Source organism: Octopus bimaculoides, chromosome 14 (assembly GCF_046866305.1).
Source record: "Octopus bimaculoides isolate indiv1 chromosome 14, ASM4686630v1, whole genome shotgun sequence".
NCBI classification, from domain to species: domain Eukaryota; kingdom Metazoa; phylum Mollusca; class Cephalopoda; order Octopoda; family Octopodidae; genus Octopus; species Octopus bimaculoides.
In genome coordinates this window covers 20,845,930-20,863,939 of record NC_142941.1, presented here as the reverse complement: position 1 = coordinate 20,863,939, position 18,010 = coordinate 20,845,930, and the positions used below count along the sequence as shown (strand labels likewise).

Below are 18,010 nucleotides of genomic sequence, written 5' to 3'. Positions count from 1 at the left end.
GTATAACATATTTATATAGGGTGGCCCAAAAGTAGGTTTACAGTTATTCAACTATTTCGCATTCATATATTAACACTTTAGATCTTTATTATAAAAAAAAATGAAACTATTATTCTATGCTGATTTAGTTAATTGTAAGATAGAAATTTAAATATAATAAAATGTTTTAAAAGAAATTTAAAGTGCCTGCATGTGTAAACCTACTTTTGGGCCACCCTATATACATATACATAAATCCATTGTATATACATAAATATGTGTGTGTGTGTGTGTATTATATCTAAAAATACACACACACGCTCATTAAAAAATTAACTAAATATCGATTTTTCGGTTTTAAAATTTTATTCCAGTAGTAGTAAGTGTATTTTATGAATCCAATTAAATAGAATACGAAAATAAAAGTGTAGCAGAATCTAGTTACAGTCATGTGACTTCTCGAAAATTATTTTTCCTTCATCGATCTTCTCTGAGAGAGAATCATGTCGACCGAAGTTGTAATGACCGTTGTGACTCTATTTTGGGCATGTGTTGGTATTGTCATTCCAGTTTTTGTCCAATACACAATGTCTACTTCCCCAAACAAAGGGTATGTACAATGAATTATCGGAATTTCTTATGTTTTGTGTGTTAAATACCTCCTGCAGTAATAATGTCATTGCTTTCTCGAACCTTAATATCCGCCTACAATGGCCTAAACCTAATGTTTGCTTTTAATCCTTAATAATACATTTGCTGTTATCGTTATTTAAAGAATAGAATATTTATTTATTTCTTATAAGGTGTCGTTTGTACTGTTTCATTAATAAATAAAATAATTGATGTCATAAATAGATTTCCGTGTGGATATTTTCGTAAATATTTTGTGTTTTGCATTGAAATTATTCCTGAGAAGTAGTAACAAACAAGAAAGTGTGTAAAACTATAGCCGTAATTATGATCTGTAGTTTATCGCGAAATATTCAATAAGAAGTTTGGTCCATACATCGTGGAAACCTGTAACAGTTTAGTCGTCTGTCACGAGTGTTTGTGTGGGCAGCACGGAATTTTGTTAGTGAACAGGTCGCGGTTTCAAAGTAACGAAAATATTTTGACAAATTAAATTTAAATGTTGAAGTGGATCTAACGATTTTTGTGTGTTTTTAAATGGCTTATAAACACCTTCCACGCTGCAATTGTCTATATATATTTATATATATATTTAGGGAAAAGAACCAAGGTTCATGAACTCATCAATGAAAATCCACTGTCACATATAGAAATCTCTCTCTCTCTCTCTCTCTCTCTCTCTCTATATATATATATATATACACACACACGCACCCATTGCAGGGTTCTTGTACAATATACTGTAGTTATGTTCGTCTGTATATGTAAGGCATAATTAAGTGTAAAACATTTTTCTCTAATTTATGCAAATTATTTATAACAGAAGATGAATAGACACCATATATATCTTTGGGAGTTAGAGTTACAGAACTTGAGTAGGTATAAATTGAGTATATTTGGTGCAGACTTAAAATTACACATTTACATCTCAAAATCGTATCAACAAATTTTTTTTCTTGTAGTCTTAACTAGTGGATAATTATCTTATACAAAGCGTGAATTATTTATGACGTTAGAAATAGAGCATTAACTAGAAGGACGCACTTTGACCTAGAGTTTACTTATTTTGTTTTTACATTTACGAAATAATTATTTCTAACTTGAATTTGTGGACTGGGAGAAGTTAATTAAATCGCTCCCTATGCTTGGGTAGTACTGATTGCCCGCTTCCTCGGTCACATGAAAGACTAAGTGGAAGAAGTCTTGACCTCGGCAAATAATGATAATCATTATTTATTTTCTAACATAAATATTTTCTTACTTATAAAATGTGTCTTCATTAACTACTAATTAGGTCAACTATTTCCCCTTCAGTCACTTATTCCTTCCTTGTAGGATAGTATGAATACTAATACACTGTTTATAAATTCTTCCTTAATGTTAATATATGTTGAACATTTCAGTAGTTAGGTAGGAAGGTGAGCAGTTGGAAACAAAGCTCTTTAACAAATTTGACTTGTCCAGGCTGATCGTGACTGAGGAGACCTGATCAGAGGGTATTCTAGTCATGACCATCCATCTTTTTAAGGGCTATTTAAGAAATGTTCCCTTTCCTTTGACAGGAGGTTGTGCGTGTGTCTTATGAATGTCATCAGTTACTACAACCTTGCTGAACTTGAATTTTCTCAGTACGATTTCTGTACTGTATTAAAAGACTATATTAGTGAAAGTCTGTTTTAACTGGAATAGCATTCAGCAATGTCTAGCATACCTGTCTCCAAGCTAAACTGCCTACCAATCTACCCATCTTTCTTTATCACAATGCATCATTGATATGCTGCTGGAGTTCACTCTGACGTTCACTATCGATTTTGGAGGTTGAGAAAAATGTTGTACGAATGACTCTCACAACCATCTGTGACTTGTGAGATCTGTGGGGTTGTAGATGCATGTTGAGTTAGAGTATGTTTTTTTGATACGCCTAATATTTGTCTTTGTACTGTTGGAATCAGTATTAACATGACCTAATTGCGGTAATAGCAATTTGGGCCTCTGTTCATGGAGGTAATACATGATTGGTGTGAGATGTGTATGTAGGATATCTTTGCATAAGGGTGTTTGGTTTTGGATATACTGGCACGTAGATTGTTGATGTATATGAGGGAGGTTGTTGGGACACAATGGAAACTTAGAGCACCCCAAAATTGATGGCAGAAGTCAGACTTCCATCAGTATGTTAATGATGTAATTAGACTAGAAGCATCAGATTTCAATAATGAGAGATGGCTAGAGCCAATTGGTAGGCAGTTCAGCTGGGAGGTAGGTATGTCAAACATTGTTGAATGCTTTGTTGGTATCATACAAAATTGTTTTGCCAAATTTCTGAAGGATGAGGGCTCACTGGTGTGTGACATAAATATCCCCATAAAAGACTGATGGTCATGACTGGAATGCTCTTTGATCATGTCTCCTCAGTCAAGATTGGCCTGGACTAAACAACTCAAGTTAAAATTTGGTAAAGAGCTTTGTTTCCAATTGCTCACCTTCCCACCTAACTACTGAAATGTTCAACATATATTAAGGAAGAATTTATAAACAGTGTAATCTCTTGTAGATCTTATGGATCATATGTCATCTTTTGAGATGTTGAAAGTGAAGGCAATAAGTTGACAGTAAGAGCAGAATGGTATACATTGTAGTAGGTTTCCAAAGATCTGGAGAGATTTATGCAGAGAGAGAGATTGGAGAGTTTGGCAAGGATAGGGATTTGCCTTGGAGCACCTTATATGATAGTTACGGAAGAGATACTGGTAGGGCTAGTGGCCCAGTTCACATGAACCTACAGGAGTTGCTTTTGTATCTGGTATGTGGGGATTAACTTGGAGAGTAGAGTGGAATAATTTTGGAGGTGTTTTACCTAGTGTGTGCAATGCAAAGTGGATAGAATATGTGAAAGTTTTTTCCAGGGAATTTGCTTACACTGTCCACATAGTTGAGAAGTAATAGCAAGGGAGTGAAAAGACTGGCTGCAGTTTGGCAGGTAGGAAAGCTGTGTACTGCATGGAGGCATCCTGTGTCTAACATAGAAATCTTACAGAAGTTGTGATGATAGTGGAGGTAAGAGCAGCTGAATTTGTGGGTATGAGTGATTTTTTTTCATGTTTTTGCATGAACTGTTACAGTTCAGCTACAAGTAAACCATTAGGCGTATTAAAAGTTGTATTTTTTATAATATTCATCCATCTTGTGTTACAGGTGTAACAAAAATTTACTGAGAAAGGAATGAGAGAGCAAAAATGTAGAAATATGAAATTTCTTTGGACAAAAAATAATTTCAGAGAAGGCAGCAACCACTCAATTCTTTGCCCTTTTCCTTCTTTGTGAGGGAGTGATAGCTATTCTGAAAGTCCACCTGTCAGATTACATCTGTCACACAAGATGGGTGAAGTTAGTGAAAACTTATTGAAGTTATGAGTTAGGAAGTGTGTGGAGGTGGCATTGTGTAATGGGTAGGCAAGATATAACAGTTTTTGACAGTCCTGTAGATACAGAGACTATGATGGATTAGTAGAAGCTGTGTTTGAGGTGAGAAAGTAAGGTATTGTAAATGTCTGACTAGGATATGTATTGGATAAGATTTTTAACCCCAGGTCAACCTTGATTGAGTAGACTTATCAAAGATTTTCTAGAGTACATCCTTGTATAATGGACTTTAACAATTCTGATCACTATTTTTTTGCTATACTAGATAGCATGTGGGTATATTTCAGGTTATTACCTCTCTTAAAGCACTTTTTAAGACTCTATTTGTTACAAAAGCTTGCCTATTTCAAGGTGCCTCTTTGTCCTTCAAATATATTCATTCTGGATAGCTTTTCTAGTTGATTTTTTTTTCCACAGGAAATTGAGACAACCAGTTAGTTTTCAGATTCTCCTTTGCTAAAGCTGTTTGTTCTCCTAAAGCTGACTGTTCTTTTGTTTGTCCATTAGCTTATATTTGTATTTGAAAATCCATTGTTTCAAATATTATGCACTTTTAACTGTTTCACTTAACTCAAGACTATGATCTGCTTTCAATCTTCAGGAGAGTAAATTGAAGATTGTTGCATACTATTGTCATCTACCATTTGTCTATCTGCCATTACAGCATTTGTTTCTTCAAATCTAATATAAGATGTCTCTTAACTGGTTAGCCTATTATTGCTGGTGATATTTTGTGGTGATATTCAACAAGGCATAATAACATATTTACAACTTGTTACACTTTTAAAGAACAATATCAAATAGTTTGGAGAGAAACTAGATGTTAAGTATAAAAGGAGAAATCAAAAAGAAAGAGGTTTGTATATATTTTGTGATACGAGGTGTTTACAGATTGCAAAGCAGTGTACCAGAAGGAATCAAAATATTGTTAGAAAGAAGTATGGAATGATAGTGTAACACTTCCCTCCATTGATTCTAAAAAGAAAGAGGCATAGAAGTGATACTTAGATATTGACAACTGATGAAAATGCATAGGGTCCATAGATGTTGACAGCTATGTGATCAAAAGTGTGATTAAAATAAGGTATTAAATGTTACAAAGGAGATGTTCCAGGTTGGGCCAACTACAGAAGCATTAAATTGAGGTTATCTAAGTAATCAGTGTAACAAACTGAATAGGAAAAAAATCAACCGAGATAAGATGCAGTTTAGGTTAGGATGGAATATCACTGATGCCCTCTTCATTTAAAAAGACCTCAGGTAAAGTGCATAGCCAGGAGTGAACCACTCCACATATCATTTATTCATTGAGAACTTTAACCAGTATTCTACACTCTGTAATATGGTTGCTAAGAAAAGTAAATGAATGGCCAATGTTCAGAGGAGCCGTCTGCAACATTCCTCCTATTCCATTGATAAGCTAGCCTTTTCTTCACAGTATATCTCCTAAATTGTTATAAAGCCTAAGTTGCTGATGAACTAATATAAATATCATTTACTGGTTCTAGCCAGTGGGCTCTGGTCATGATGATGCACTGCTTAGAAACATTTCTATTTGCTTATTTCTTTTGGAAATATTTTCCTTTCAGTTTTTAAGCCTTGTATATTTATAGAGTTTTTGAAAATCCAGGCATTTGTTGAGATTTTAGAACTGTTTTAGTGTGGTGCACCTGTTTGTCGATGAGTTCTTTCGATATCTTATTAACGGATGTTCTCTGATTTAATCACGCAACAATCTAGTTAACTGTTGTAAATACAGAAATAGTTTTGTCAGAGGAAAAGTGAAACACATTAATTTGAATCCCTATCAGAATATTTACTTCAGTTATTGTATAAGTGTACAGGAGAGATAATGAGCTGTGTTATTCTAGTTCAGCAATGTTTTGTACCTAATATTGAATGCATACTTTTCTTATATCTAGTAATTATGTTTTCAAAGAACGTACACTGACTGCTGTTCAATCTAGAGAAACCTTTGTGTGTAAGAGGGTTTCCAGCTGTTATTAACAATAGATCTTTATTAAAATGTGTATTCTGGGTGTACATTTGGTTTTGCTTATGTAAACATGTACCTGAGATTATCCATATGTGACTGATATTTTCAGTAGTGTTTCTGTCTTTTCTCTTCTTGGTCTGTTCCATATTTGCATTTTACATGCTGTTCAATCTAATGGCTGTCATATATTGTAAAAAAAAAACAAACCTTTCTTGGTGGTGCCATTGAGCAAGATGTTTATATTTTGTTCTCAGTAATTATTTTTATAAATTTAGTATAATGAACTTTTGAGTTTATAATTTGTAGTAAATTTGATATTGTTTTGGTATCCTGTGTCATAGATTTAATTGTGCATTAATAATGTAAGAGAAAGAAGGATTTTTTTTTTTTCTGAATGATATTCATATTGTGTATTCACCGCTTTGGTTTTAAGTGCTCCATTCCATTGGAAATAAACATAGGCTGCAAGATGTGTCTGTTGCAATAGTAGTTATTTAAGATGATTTAATAAGTGTGTAATTTACACATAAAATCAACAAATAATGATGCAATTTTTTCTATTTTCTGCTGTAACTATATATTACATAAAATTAAAAAAATATAGAAACAGTTTTGAATGTCTTATTTTTGAATTAATGAGCCCCCCCCCCCCCCCCCAAAAAAAATCGATGATAAATGGGAGAAATAAAATAAGATCCTTGAAAGACTCCCAGAATGAAATCTTAAACATGTAAGAGACATTCTATCAACTAGGCTCTCCCCCACTGTTAAAAGTAAAAGGAATAGAAAATATCAATTGTACTCTGTATAATGTTAATGGTAATGTCAGTTGTGACTCACCTCTCTTCTTTTCTCCACCATTAAAAAAAAAGAAAAATTGATTGTTTATATAATTCCTCAATGTTTTAACTGACCATGTAGTTTTATCCCAAGTTGCGGTGCATTGACAAACTCCAAATCAGAGTGAAATAAATTTGTTTGCAGCGACTAGGACAACCAAAACATTAAAAAAAAAAAAAAAATGAAAAGAATGAATTCTATAGAAATATCCACTCACATAATAAAATAAATATATAAAAAATAAAATTTCTCTCTCAGCAATTCTCTCTCTTTGAGGGAAATTTCTCCCCTCTTCTTCACACAGCTCTCCTCGTCCATGACCATACCAACGCAAATGTCTCTCTTGCACATCACATCCAATACTTCTTATGTCTAACATTTCTCTCAGGGTGCCTATACTCTGTCGTGTATGCACACTGACATTACACATCTGGCAGATCATACTAGCTTCATTTCTTTCAAGCCTACGCATGTCTTCAGCAGTCATGGCCCATGTTTCACTGCTCTGAAGCATGGCAGTTCGCACACATGCGTCATACAATCTACCTTTCACTCTGAGCGAGAGGCCCTTTGTCACCAACAAGTTTAGAAGCTTTCTAAACTTTACCCAGACTATTCTTATTCTAGTGGTAACACTCTTTGAGCATCCACCCCCACTACAGACCTGGTCCCCTAGGTAACGGAAGCTTTCAACTACTTCTAGTTTCTTCTCCTGGCATGTGATGGAGTCTGTTTTCTGAGCATCTGTGCTGTTTATTGCCCCAGTGCATCTGCTGCATGTGAAAGCTATCTTCTCGGTTAATCTTCCTTTGATGTTGCTGCACCTCTTGTGTGTCCATAGCTTACACTGGGTACATCTTATGGAGTTTCTACCTACACCTTTTCTACAGATCGAGCAGGGCCACCTACCTAAAGGGGTGTGTGATGTGTTTGCTTTCCTACTTACTAGAACTTTGCTCTTTGCACCATTGACTCTAAGGCCCTTCAATTCTAAACCTTGCTTCCAAACTTGAAGGCAGCAAATTCATGGATTATACATAGTAACCCATGAATTGCTATGGGGGAATTAGAAGGTCAGAAATTGGGACTAGTGAAGTCACAGAAATTTGCTACCCTTTGTGGGGGTATGGCAAGGAGCCAAATCCTGCTGCCACACAGATGGCCTTACAGCAGCAACCTTCTCCAGCCAGTGTTTGACCACAGTCTCCAGCAGCTCCTTATTCTTTTCATCTGAGAACCATATCATTCCTGGCTTAACAGGATATTCCTCAGTTTGTTCAGGAGCTTTTTCACTTTGGTCAAGTGGTTCTCCTTGGCTGTCAGAATTCATCCCTTGCGCCTCTTGTACAAGTGGTAGTGAACATCCTCATTCAGGGCCAGCTTCATAGAAGTGACACCAAGACCCATCTCTCTTGCCGAAATCCATACTCTCTCGCTCAGATCTTCCATCACTTTATCCTGTAGTTGTTGGATGAATTCTAGTGTGTGGACACAGTCAGAATGCCTGCTGTGTCCTTTCTCGCTGGCTATAGCTTTGTAGTCTCTGTTGCAGCTCACCATATCATGTCTTATGGCCTTTATATGTTCATATAGCATTGAGCAACAGTCACGATGTTGGCATTTTGATACCCGGCACAGATCATCAGGATACAGGTAATTTTTTCCCAACATGTAGATGGCTTCCAGTCCTCCATCTCAGCTAACTTTTTTTTGATTACAACTTTAATCTTTATCCTCTGCAATGCCATCGACTTTTCACATGATGTCCCTGAAAAAAGGAGACAATAAAAATCTTCAAAAAATTAGCCCAAACACCTTCTAATTTGGTTGTTTGATTAAATTCAGTGTGTCTACTTTATGGTAAGTATGTTTGTACTTGAAAAGTTTTTAAACAATTAAAAAAGATATCTTGTAATATTTTGATGGTTTAGAATACTAATTTTGATAATTGCTATGTGAGTGTTGTGTACAAAATTTGCTAAAATATTGAAATGAATTTTACATGTAGTTTCTGAACTTCTTTTTCCAGACTCATTCAAACGATGTGTGTCCTTACGGCCTTTTGTTGTTATTTATTGTAAGTTCAGTTTTTCTCTTTTAATTTTTTCAAAACGTTTTTAGTTCCTTCTTTTTAGTTTGGTAAAAACTTAGATAAAGCTTAGATATGTTTTGACCAAAGCTTGGTTCAGGCCATGTCTAACTTAATAGTACCACCTGATAGGATTACCTAAATTCTTTTTATAGTCAATTTTTGTCTATGGTTCATTCAAGTAGTGAGTTCTTATTGAGTAGTGGTGAATGAAAAGTAAATATGTTGCTATTTGAGTTCCCAATCTAGTTGCAATTTCCATTTGGATCTGTATCACTTTTGCCTGCCTACCTTTCTTCTGTCTACTTTCTTATCTTCTTACCTTACTCTTTCTACTCCTCTATAGATCTTTCTCTGATTATATCATTTATTTTATTTTCTTACTAGTTTCAGCTATGATCATGTTTAATAACATATATTTTCAAAATGATTCATAATCAAGATGTTCTTGCAGCTAGCAGTCAAAAGATGAACTGCCAGAAAGCAATAGTTTGGGTCATATAAAACTGTATACATCGTTTGTTCAAATGCAGTGCACAACTAAATTTGGAAATTTTAAAATTTATGTATTCCAAGTAATATTTCTGTTTCTAAAGTGCTGTTTATTTTTCTACAGTTGGTTATGTGCTTATTTGAGTCAGTTAAACCCTCTCTTTGGACCCCAACTTGACAGTGAGGTCATCAGATATCTTCAAATTGCATGGAATAATGTAAGTATTTTCTGGAATATTTACGATACATTTTTGTTTATTGAAGTTATTTTACTTTCATACTATAGAATTTGTTAAATTTTTGTCAAACTGAATGCAGATATAGGCTCAAGTGTGTCTGTATGGTTAGAAGTTTGCTTCTTAATCACATGGTTCCAGGTTCAGTCTCACTGCTTGTTTCCTTGGGCAAGTGTCTTCTACTATAGCATTGGGTCAACAAAAGCCATGTGAATGGGTTTGGTTGATGGAAACTGAAAAGAAACTCTCATATCTTCAACATTTAACATCCATTTTCCATGCTGGCATGAGTTGGACAGCTTGACAGGAATTAGCAAGGCCAGGGGCTGCACCAGGTTCCATAGCCTGTTTTGGCTTGGTTTCTAGGGCTGGATGCCTTTCCTAATGCCAACCACTCCGCAAAGTGTACTGGGTGCTTTTTATGTGGCACCTTGGTTTTAAGATTACAATTCTGTTGTGGTGGTCGGGTCTTCTCAAGTACAGCATTGCACCTTATCTTGATCCTCTCTCATCCCCTTTGTAAGGTTCAGCATTTTGAGATCAGCCTTCATATATGTGTGTGTATTACTGTCTCCTTGTCTTGATATTGTGTGATAGTTGTAAACAAGTGTCACTGTCATGCAAATGGTGTCCTTTGTTTCCAACCTTTCATGAAAATATGTCTGGTCATAAAGAAATATTACCTTACTTGGAAACAGGTAGGGATTGGTGACAAGAAGGGCATCCAGCTATGGAAAATCCACTTCATCAAATTCTGTCCAACCTATGCATACATGGAAAAGTGGATGGTTAAAGTTTGATGCTAAACACTAACATGCAAGACTCCAGGAGATTGAGTTGTAAACTTACTGTATTGGAGGCAAAGAAGATAAAAACTTCTTGCTTCAGTTGCCTCATTCATAAAAGCTTCCAGTTGTTCATGAGTGTGTAGGTAATGGTAAGAAGGTGAAAAAAAAAGCTCAGCTTGCTTCCCAACCGCATGGTTATGGGTTCAGTCCCACTGCATCGTGCCTTGGGCAAGTGTCTTCTACTATAACCTTGGGCTGACCAAAGCCTTGTGAGTAGATTTGGTAGATGGAAACTGAAAGAAGCCTGTCATATACATATATAGCTATACATATATATATATATGTGTGTGTGTGTGTGTCTTTAACTTTGTTTGTCCCCACCACTTGACTACCAATGTTGGTGTGTTTACGTCCCTGTAACCTTGTGGTTTGGCAAAAGAGATTGATAGAATAAGTACCAGACTTTAAAAAATAATGTACTGGTGTCAATTCATTCGACTAAAAGAAATTCTCCAAGGTGGTGCCCCAGCATGGCTGCGGACTAATGACTAAAACAAGTTAAAAGATAAAAAAGATTCCTACAAAGCGTTCCTACAATTATATAAAATATATGATTCTTGGTAATAGGGTATTCCATTGTGTCCTTGGGCAAGAAACTTAACTTGACACGAAACATATTTTTTAAAGATTTCATTGTTAAATATTTCAGCTCTGTTGTATTTTTATAATTCTAAAAGGATGATAGTAACTGTGAAAAGGGCTGGAAGCTGTGCTTTGATGTTTTGTGGCTGCTAAAATTTTTGTTTTAAATAAACTTTTAGAGAAAATATCTTTCAGAGAAATATTCTGAGGTTGACCACTTACTAGGAACATCATTTTTCACTTTTAGTTATAAATTTTACAGGCCACCTGATACCTAAATAATTAACCCATTACCTCCCATAATTCTATTAACTGGAATTTTTTTTATGAAACTTTGATTTCTAGCATAAAACAGCCTTAGAAACACGCTGGAATGATCAGAATAACATTTTAAATAGAAATAAGCGAGATATTGGGTGAAAAATTAGCAAACCTCATTTGAATATCAGAGAAATATACCTAGTAGATATAGCAAAAAGGTTAGATATGTGTAAATATTAACAGATAATTACAAAATTTGTAGTTTTTAAGTGATCTCATATGAGATCACTGGTAGGTAATGGGTTAAAATTTATGCATTTCTTTGTATTTTGACTGCCTACACATCTCATTTAGCCTACAAATGTATTCTGGGGAAGTTTACCATTTTCATATATTCATATAACTGAAATCAGATGTGTAACAGTTGAAATGTTTACCAAGTAATTAAATAATGCTCTTCATAGTAAAAGTAATTTATAGTTTGAAAGAAAACGAAAACTAAAGTGATCTATTATCAGTAAGATAAGATCTTTACTGCAGATGAAGTGTGATCATTTAATTTGAACTGAAGGGTATCTTGCTATTTTTTACTGATCTTATTTGATCATATCAGTCTACTAATTTCAACCTGATAATTATTTCATTTGTTGAATTGCTAAATTGTTTTTGACATGAAAGGACTTGATTTGACCCATAAGTAACACATACACAACATCTGGCATGAAGTGTGTCCAAATGGAAAAATGCAAGTGGGATGTCAGTCTTTACATGTTTAATTACAAAAAAAAGAACTGTCTTGTATCATGATGACTTGACCAACCCATGCCACCATGCAAAAACAGTTGTGAATTGAAGATGATGTGTGTATATTTATACACATACAATAGGCTTTCACACAATTTCCATATCAACTAGATTTCACTCACAAGGTATTAGTTAACCTGACGCTGCAGTAGAATACATTCAGCTAGGGTGCTGCACCTTGGGACCAAACCAAGACCCTCATAGCTGTGTCTGCTCTTTTGTAGCTTCATTGAAATTTAGTTTTTATTTATTTAAAAACATGGAGAAGTGCAAGTCAAATTAGGTCGAAGAAAACAGTACACAAAATATTTAAGTATCCAATTCAGTGTACCATTTCTGTTAACTTACTCATCCCTATATCTAAAACATAATGTACAGATAAAACCTAGATGAGGAAAGCTTTAGAATAAATTTCTCTTGCAACAAACTGCAACATTTGTTATTGAAATAAGTATTGATTCCTATAGTTTAGTAATACTGAATTTAGATCTGAAATCCAAATTTTGCTATTATGATCAGTTTATGCATTACAATACCCTTTTACCCCTGATGTTCATATAATGCTAGTGTCATTTCAAAATCTTCACTTAGTCATAATTACATAAAAAATATACTGTACAGAGATATTGTTTATTGAGGTAGCAAATATTCACTAGCGGGTTACGCCATAACTGTGTAAAGTTATTGCTGGAATTTACTACTTTATGGCAAGTAATTATATAGTAAAACTTTCCTGCAATCTTTGAAGTGCTGCAAAGTTTTTCTCTACAATCTCCGAATCTCATAAACTTGTAATTTTAATCAACAATAATCACTCTTCATATTTAGGTTACTTATATGCCTTAGCATCTACTTTCCATGATAACTCTCTTGATGGAAGTTTCTGCTATACTAGTTATATGCTGTATTATAATTTACGGGGAAGAAGATATGTGAATGGAAAAAAAAAGAGAAAATGTATTTTAAGAGACATCCTGAAATCTGTTTTTTATATACATTAAGCAAGTTATTTACAGACATATAGTGGTCTTTAACTCTGATTTCTTAGAAACCATTTTGTGATCTCTACAAAAAATGTTCAAGCTACAATCTTTTCATTGACTTTTGGTGAAAAAAGTGAAAGGCTGATGACTAAAACATCCTGGAGTTTGTTTTTCAAATGTTGAAAATCTGTTCACAAGACAATTGAAAGTTTGAAATAATCTTTTGGCAAATCTGATTTTGATGCAGAATAGAAGATATATTTTTTTCATGATCTACTTGAGCTTTATGTTGTATATTATATTTGTCAACTACACAATCTTTTCTTGGGGGCCAGGTGTGTTTTTATTGTGGCTTTTATCATCCATTTTATCTCATAAATGCATATTTTTGTGTATACTGTATGTAAACCAAAGATGTAGTGAAATAACATTCTACTTGTGATTCTTTTATTGGCAAATTTTAATTGAGGTGTCATGACTTCATAAGTTTTTAAAGACATATTTGCTCAACAGCAACTGAAGGTTTTTGTTGTCATTCACTCCTAACTTGTCAGTAACCCTTATATGAGACAGTTGATGGCAGTACATTTAGTAGATCTGTTTTATTATGCAGCACTGGATTCTTGACTTTAGATTTATTTCTCTTTGTAAAAACCTATCTTCATGTAGAAGCAATAATTGTAGTGATTCATGGGAACAACGAATGTCTTTTTCCATTCAGCCAAGTTGTTAACATTGTTTTATACTATGTACACTTGGCATTAGGAAGGGCATCCAGCTGTAGAAACTGCCAGATCAGATTGGAGCCTGGTGCAGCCATCTGGTTTGCCAGTCCTCAGTCAAATCGTCCAACCCATGCTAGCATGAAAAGCGGACGTTAAACGATGATGATGATAACACTTGGTATGTAGTGCTCGACTTTTTCCTTGGTCTTCTACTTTACAGCCAAAGCAGTGTGTGTATGGACAAATTACATTTTCATTGCAATATCTATTTCTTTGCTGTTGTGGTGTATACTTTTTACATACATTTAATTTTATTAAATTTTCTTTTGCAGAAATAAACAATATGCTGATTGGTGCAGAAAACTACTCAAAGAAATGAAAGACTGTAATTTCAACAGTAGAACACAAAAGGCTGATGGAAAATGTAATGTGTGTAGAATGTGAGAGAAGAAAAAAATATAAAAAAGGAAAATTAATCGTTGAAAATTATAGTACATGATTTTGTATCTAGACCTGTATTAAATAATGGTGATTGAGTTCATTTTTTTTTTTTTTTATTACATTACAGTCCTCTTCAACTTTTATATAATTAAATTTTGAGGATGAATCTAAGCCTGCATGAAAAATACATTGTATTAAACTGAGTATGTATCCACATACAAATGCCATGAAAGGGTGGAAAATGTCATCATAATTTTTGTATCTGGATTCAAAGTTAAAAAAAGATATAATAAAAGCTTTCCTTTTAAGTTTTAATTTTGTCCTTATATTTTTTTAATTTCTTCAGTCAATTCCCTTGTATTGTTTAATGTTAAAAAAAAAATAGACAAATATTACAAGTATAAAATGAATTTCTTTCTGAAAGTGGTTTTTCTTTTTTGTCTGTTGAATCCAAATAGTCTTCATTATTCGAGTAATCTGCAGCAATTTAGAAAGTTTTTTTGAAATTAGTTATTCTGCAACCAACTACATTTTTAGTAATTTTCCAAGCATTGATTTTGCTCTCCTTTATTGTGATGTAAACAGACATTATTTAGTTGTTTGGTAAAAATTGCTGGAACCAGAACTCTTTAATTGTTACTATATTCTATTGCAAATTAATTATTTTGTTTTTGATGGAATATTTATTTTTATTTCTGTACAAATTGGTTAATAAATCACTAAACAGTGTCAAAATTTCTGTTTTTCTTTCATAATCTGCCTTACAAAATGTATAATACCTTACTTTTGGTTGAAATATATAAGCTTCTGGATTTTCCTCTCATCGGGTTTGAAGTGCTTTATTTGTGTGTGTTCTTTTTTAAAAATTTCTACTGTGAAATAGCAAATTATTGAAGAAATGGAGTACAGTCTTTAGTTTCCCCTCATTGTGTTTGAAGTGTTTGGTGTGCATTCTTTTCTCAAAATTTCTACTGCAAAATAGCAAATTAATGAAGAAATAGAATACAACTTACACGATGACGCAGAATTCTTTCCCTTCGTTGGAAGGGAGGTATGTGAGGTCCGTCTCTCACATGTTTAGAATGAGGCGTTCTTTCTGGATACACAAGAAATACTCTTGCTGTATTCATTTTTCATTTTATCTAGTTTCAGCTCATGAGCTGTGGCCATGCTGGGGCACCACCATTATCTATATATATAAAAATGAGAATGTGTGTCTGTCGGTCTGTCTGTCTGTCTGTGTGTGTGAATCCCTAAAACTCGAGAACTACGCAACCAATTTCATTCAAATTTTACACATGCCTTACTTAGGGTTCCAGTTGTGTTTTAGTCAAAAATTATTAACTTCTTGCAGAGTTCGAGCACACGGCAACATAATATCTCCTCCACTATTTAAGTATTACGTGTCAAAAGTGAAACAAAAACACTCATGTCAAATACTTTCACTTTAAAAATGAAACTATTCCACTAACTGAAACAATCACATTTCGATACTGTAGTGACAGATACTTTCACAGAGAGAGAAAGAGAGAGAGAGAGAGATGTATATGTATACATATACATGTATATGTACACCATTTCGATACTGTAATGACAGATACTTTCAGAGAGAGAAAGAGAGAGAGAGAAATGTATATGTATACATATAGATGTACACGTATATGCATATATATATAGATCTATACATACATGTATATGTATAAATATGTGTAGATGTATATATATATATATATATATATATATATATATAGATGTACACATATATACATATATACATGCATACATGCATACAGATATCTATACATATATACACCCATCACACACACATACACATGCACACAAACACACACATTAGTCATTTGTTTTCTTATTCAAAACTACGTCAAAAGTACTGAATGGATCTTTATGAAATTTGGAAATTATATTCTTTGCATAACGGCCATAACTCCCATGAAACTTCATATATTTTTGATGTTGATGAAATTTTAACCCGAACATAACAGATGAGCATTATTTAGAAAATGATGTCACACGTTATCGAGGCTACCATTCTTTCTGGATGTGCAAAAGGGGATGACGTCTTTATTCCAAGAATTCCTCTTACTCCATCAGGAGCAGACATTCCTTTTACATTCAGAAGACTACAATTCCCCCTTCGTGTGACTTTTGCCATGTCCATAAACAAATATCAGGGTCAAACACTGTCTGTAGCTGGTCTTCTCTTGGAAGAGCCCTGCTTCTCACATGGACAACTGTATGTTGGCTGCTCAAGAGTGAGCAGCAAGAAAAAACCTATTTGTATATGCTCCACAAGGGAAAACAAAGAACATAGTTTACAACGAGGTGTTATAATCACAACAGCAAGAAAGTATGTACATGATCACCTTCTTTTACGAAACTTCATTGACTTTCATATATTTATATTGATATACATATATATACGTGTGTTTGGGTGCGTGTGTGTATATACATCTCTCTATATAAAGATGATGCGTAGTCTAGACGGCGTTTTTAGATTTCATTATTCTCTTTAACCCGGGCAACGCCGGGTATTTCTGCTAGTCTGGAATAAATGTGACCAGACAGAGGACCAGATCACTCACACTGCACATTTCATAGATGTACTGAAGATGAATGAATACCCAACATCCACAATGAATCGACTTAAGAATCAAAGGCACCGCTGGCATAAGACCTCCTCTAACACCTGCTTCATGAAATTACCACATTTCAGCAAAAGCATAACCACAGCTATCGGCAAAGGACTGGACATACACTTAGCACACTCCGGCCCTTCTCTGTATGGATACCTGTCTAAAAGGTAATCTAGAGACAACAACAATCGATGCTTGTTGACTAACTGTCCTATCCACAATACAGGTATGTGCCAACAGACATATATGGGATACTGGATGGAATGCAACAAGTGTAAGTTCTACATTGGTAGCATGACTCAAATGCTCCACACTCGCATTAAAGTACACCTCAACACTCGCGCAACCTCATTCAAAAAACACATTGACAAATGTAGAAACATCAACCAACATATTACCATTAAAGTCAGTGATAGAAATGTGGGCAACTTAATTAAGAAAGCCTTGCTCATACATAGGCTCAATCCACATATATATATATATATATATATATGTGTAAGTATATATAAGTATATATTTAAGTGCATATATATATATAAGTATGTATATATAAGTATACATATATATATATATATATATATATATATATACTAGCAGCTAAGCCCGGTTTCACCCGGTCAGAGAACGACGCGAAGAGAGAAACGGAGACATAAAAAAGAGGAAGAAGTGGATACGAAGTGGTGTTTGGGCGACAGATCTTGGTAATAAAAAAAGAATGTCATGGTGAGTTAGTAAGCAGGGCAAAGCAAGACTGGACTTACGTGGGCTGGCAGGACGATGAAAAAATTGTGGAGTTGAAATTGGAGCAGTTGAAGTTGCCGTTGTTATCATTGGAGTGCCTCTTGGTAGACAACATTCTTCGTTTTTCCCTCGGGTGCACAAATAGAAAGACCATGGGGACAACCAACGTATAGTTGTGCATGTGAGAATGCTCTGTCAGCTTCAAACCAACCGCTTGCACTGATTGTCCCTGCGCCTTGTTGATTGTCATGGGAAAGCAGAGTTTGATGGGAAATTGCATCTGTTT

The 18,010-nt window shown here is 34.3% G+C and overlaps 1 protein-coding gene across 2 annotated transcripts; it reads left to right on the top strand.

The window, feature by feature from the left end:
* Nucleotides 1-430: 430 nt before the first annotated feature.
* On the top strand, nucleotides 431-15,064 carry LOC106876137 (V-type proton ATPase subunit e 2). Of its 2 annotated transcripts, XM_014924558.3 has the most exons (4): nucleotides 431-589; nucleotides 8,898-8,945; nucleotides 9,574-9,667; nucleotides 14,221-15,064. In XM_014924558.3, the coding sequence occupies exons 1-4, from the start codon at nucleotides 483-485 to the stop codon at nucleotides 14,224-14,226; spliced, it is 255 nt and encodes an 84-aa protein (XP_014780044.1). In that variant the 5' UTR covers nucleotides 431-482; the 3' UTR covers nucleotides 14,227-15,064. The 2 variants fall into 2 exon arrangements, with proteins under 2 accessions (XP_014780044.1, XP_052828696.1); XM_052972736.2 differs by lacking the exon at nucleotides 9,574-9,667.
* The last annotated feature ends 2,946 nt before the right edge of the window (nucleotides 15,065-18,010 follow it).

Coding starts and splice junctions, on each gene's coding strand:
- LOC106876137 (XM_052972736.2), top strand. CDS start 483: ATGTCGACCGAAGTTGTAATGACCGTTGTGACTCTATTTTGGGCATGT. Junction 590..8,897: donor TCTACTTCCCCAAACAAAGG/GTATGTACAATG, acceptor TTCTTTTTCCAG/ACTCATTCAAACGATGTGTG. Junction 8,946..14,220: donor GCCTTTTGTTGTTATTTATT/GTAAGTTCAGTT, acceptor TTTCTTTTGCAG/AAATAAACAATATGCTGATT.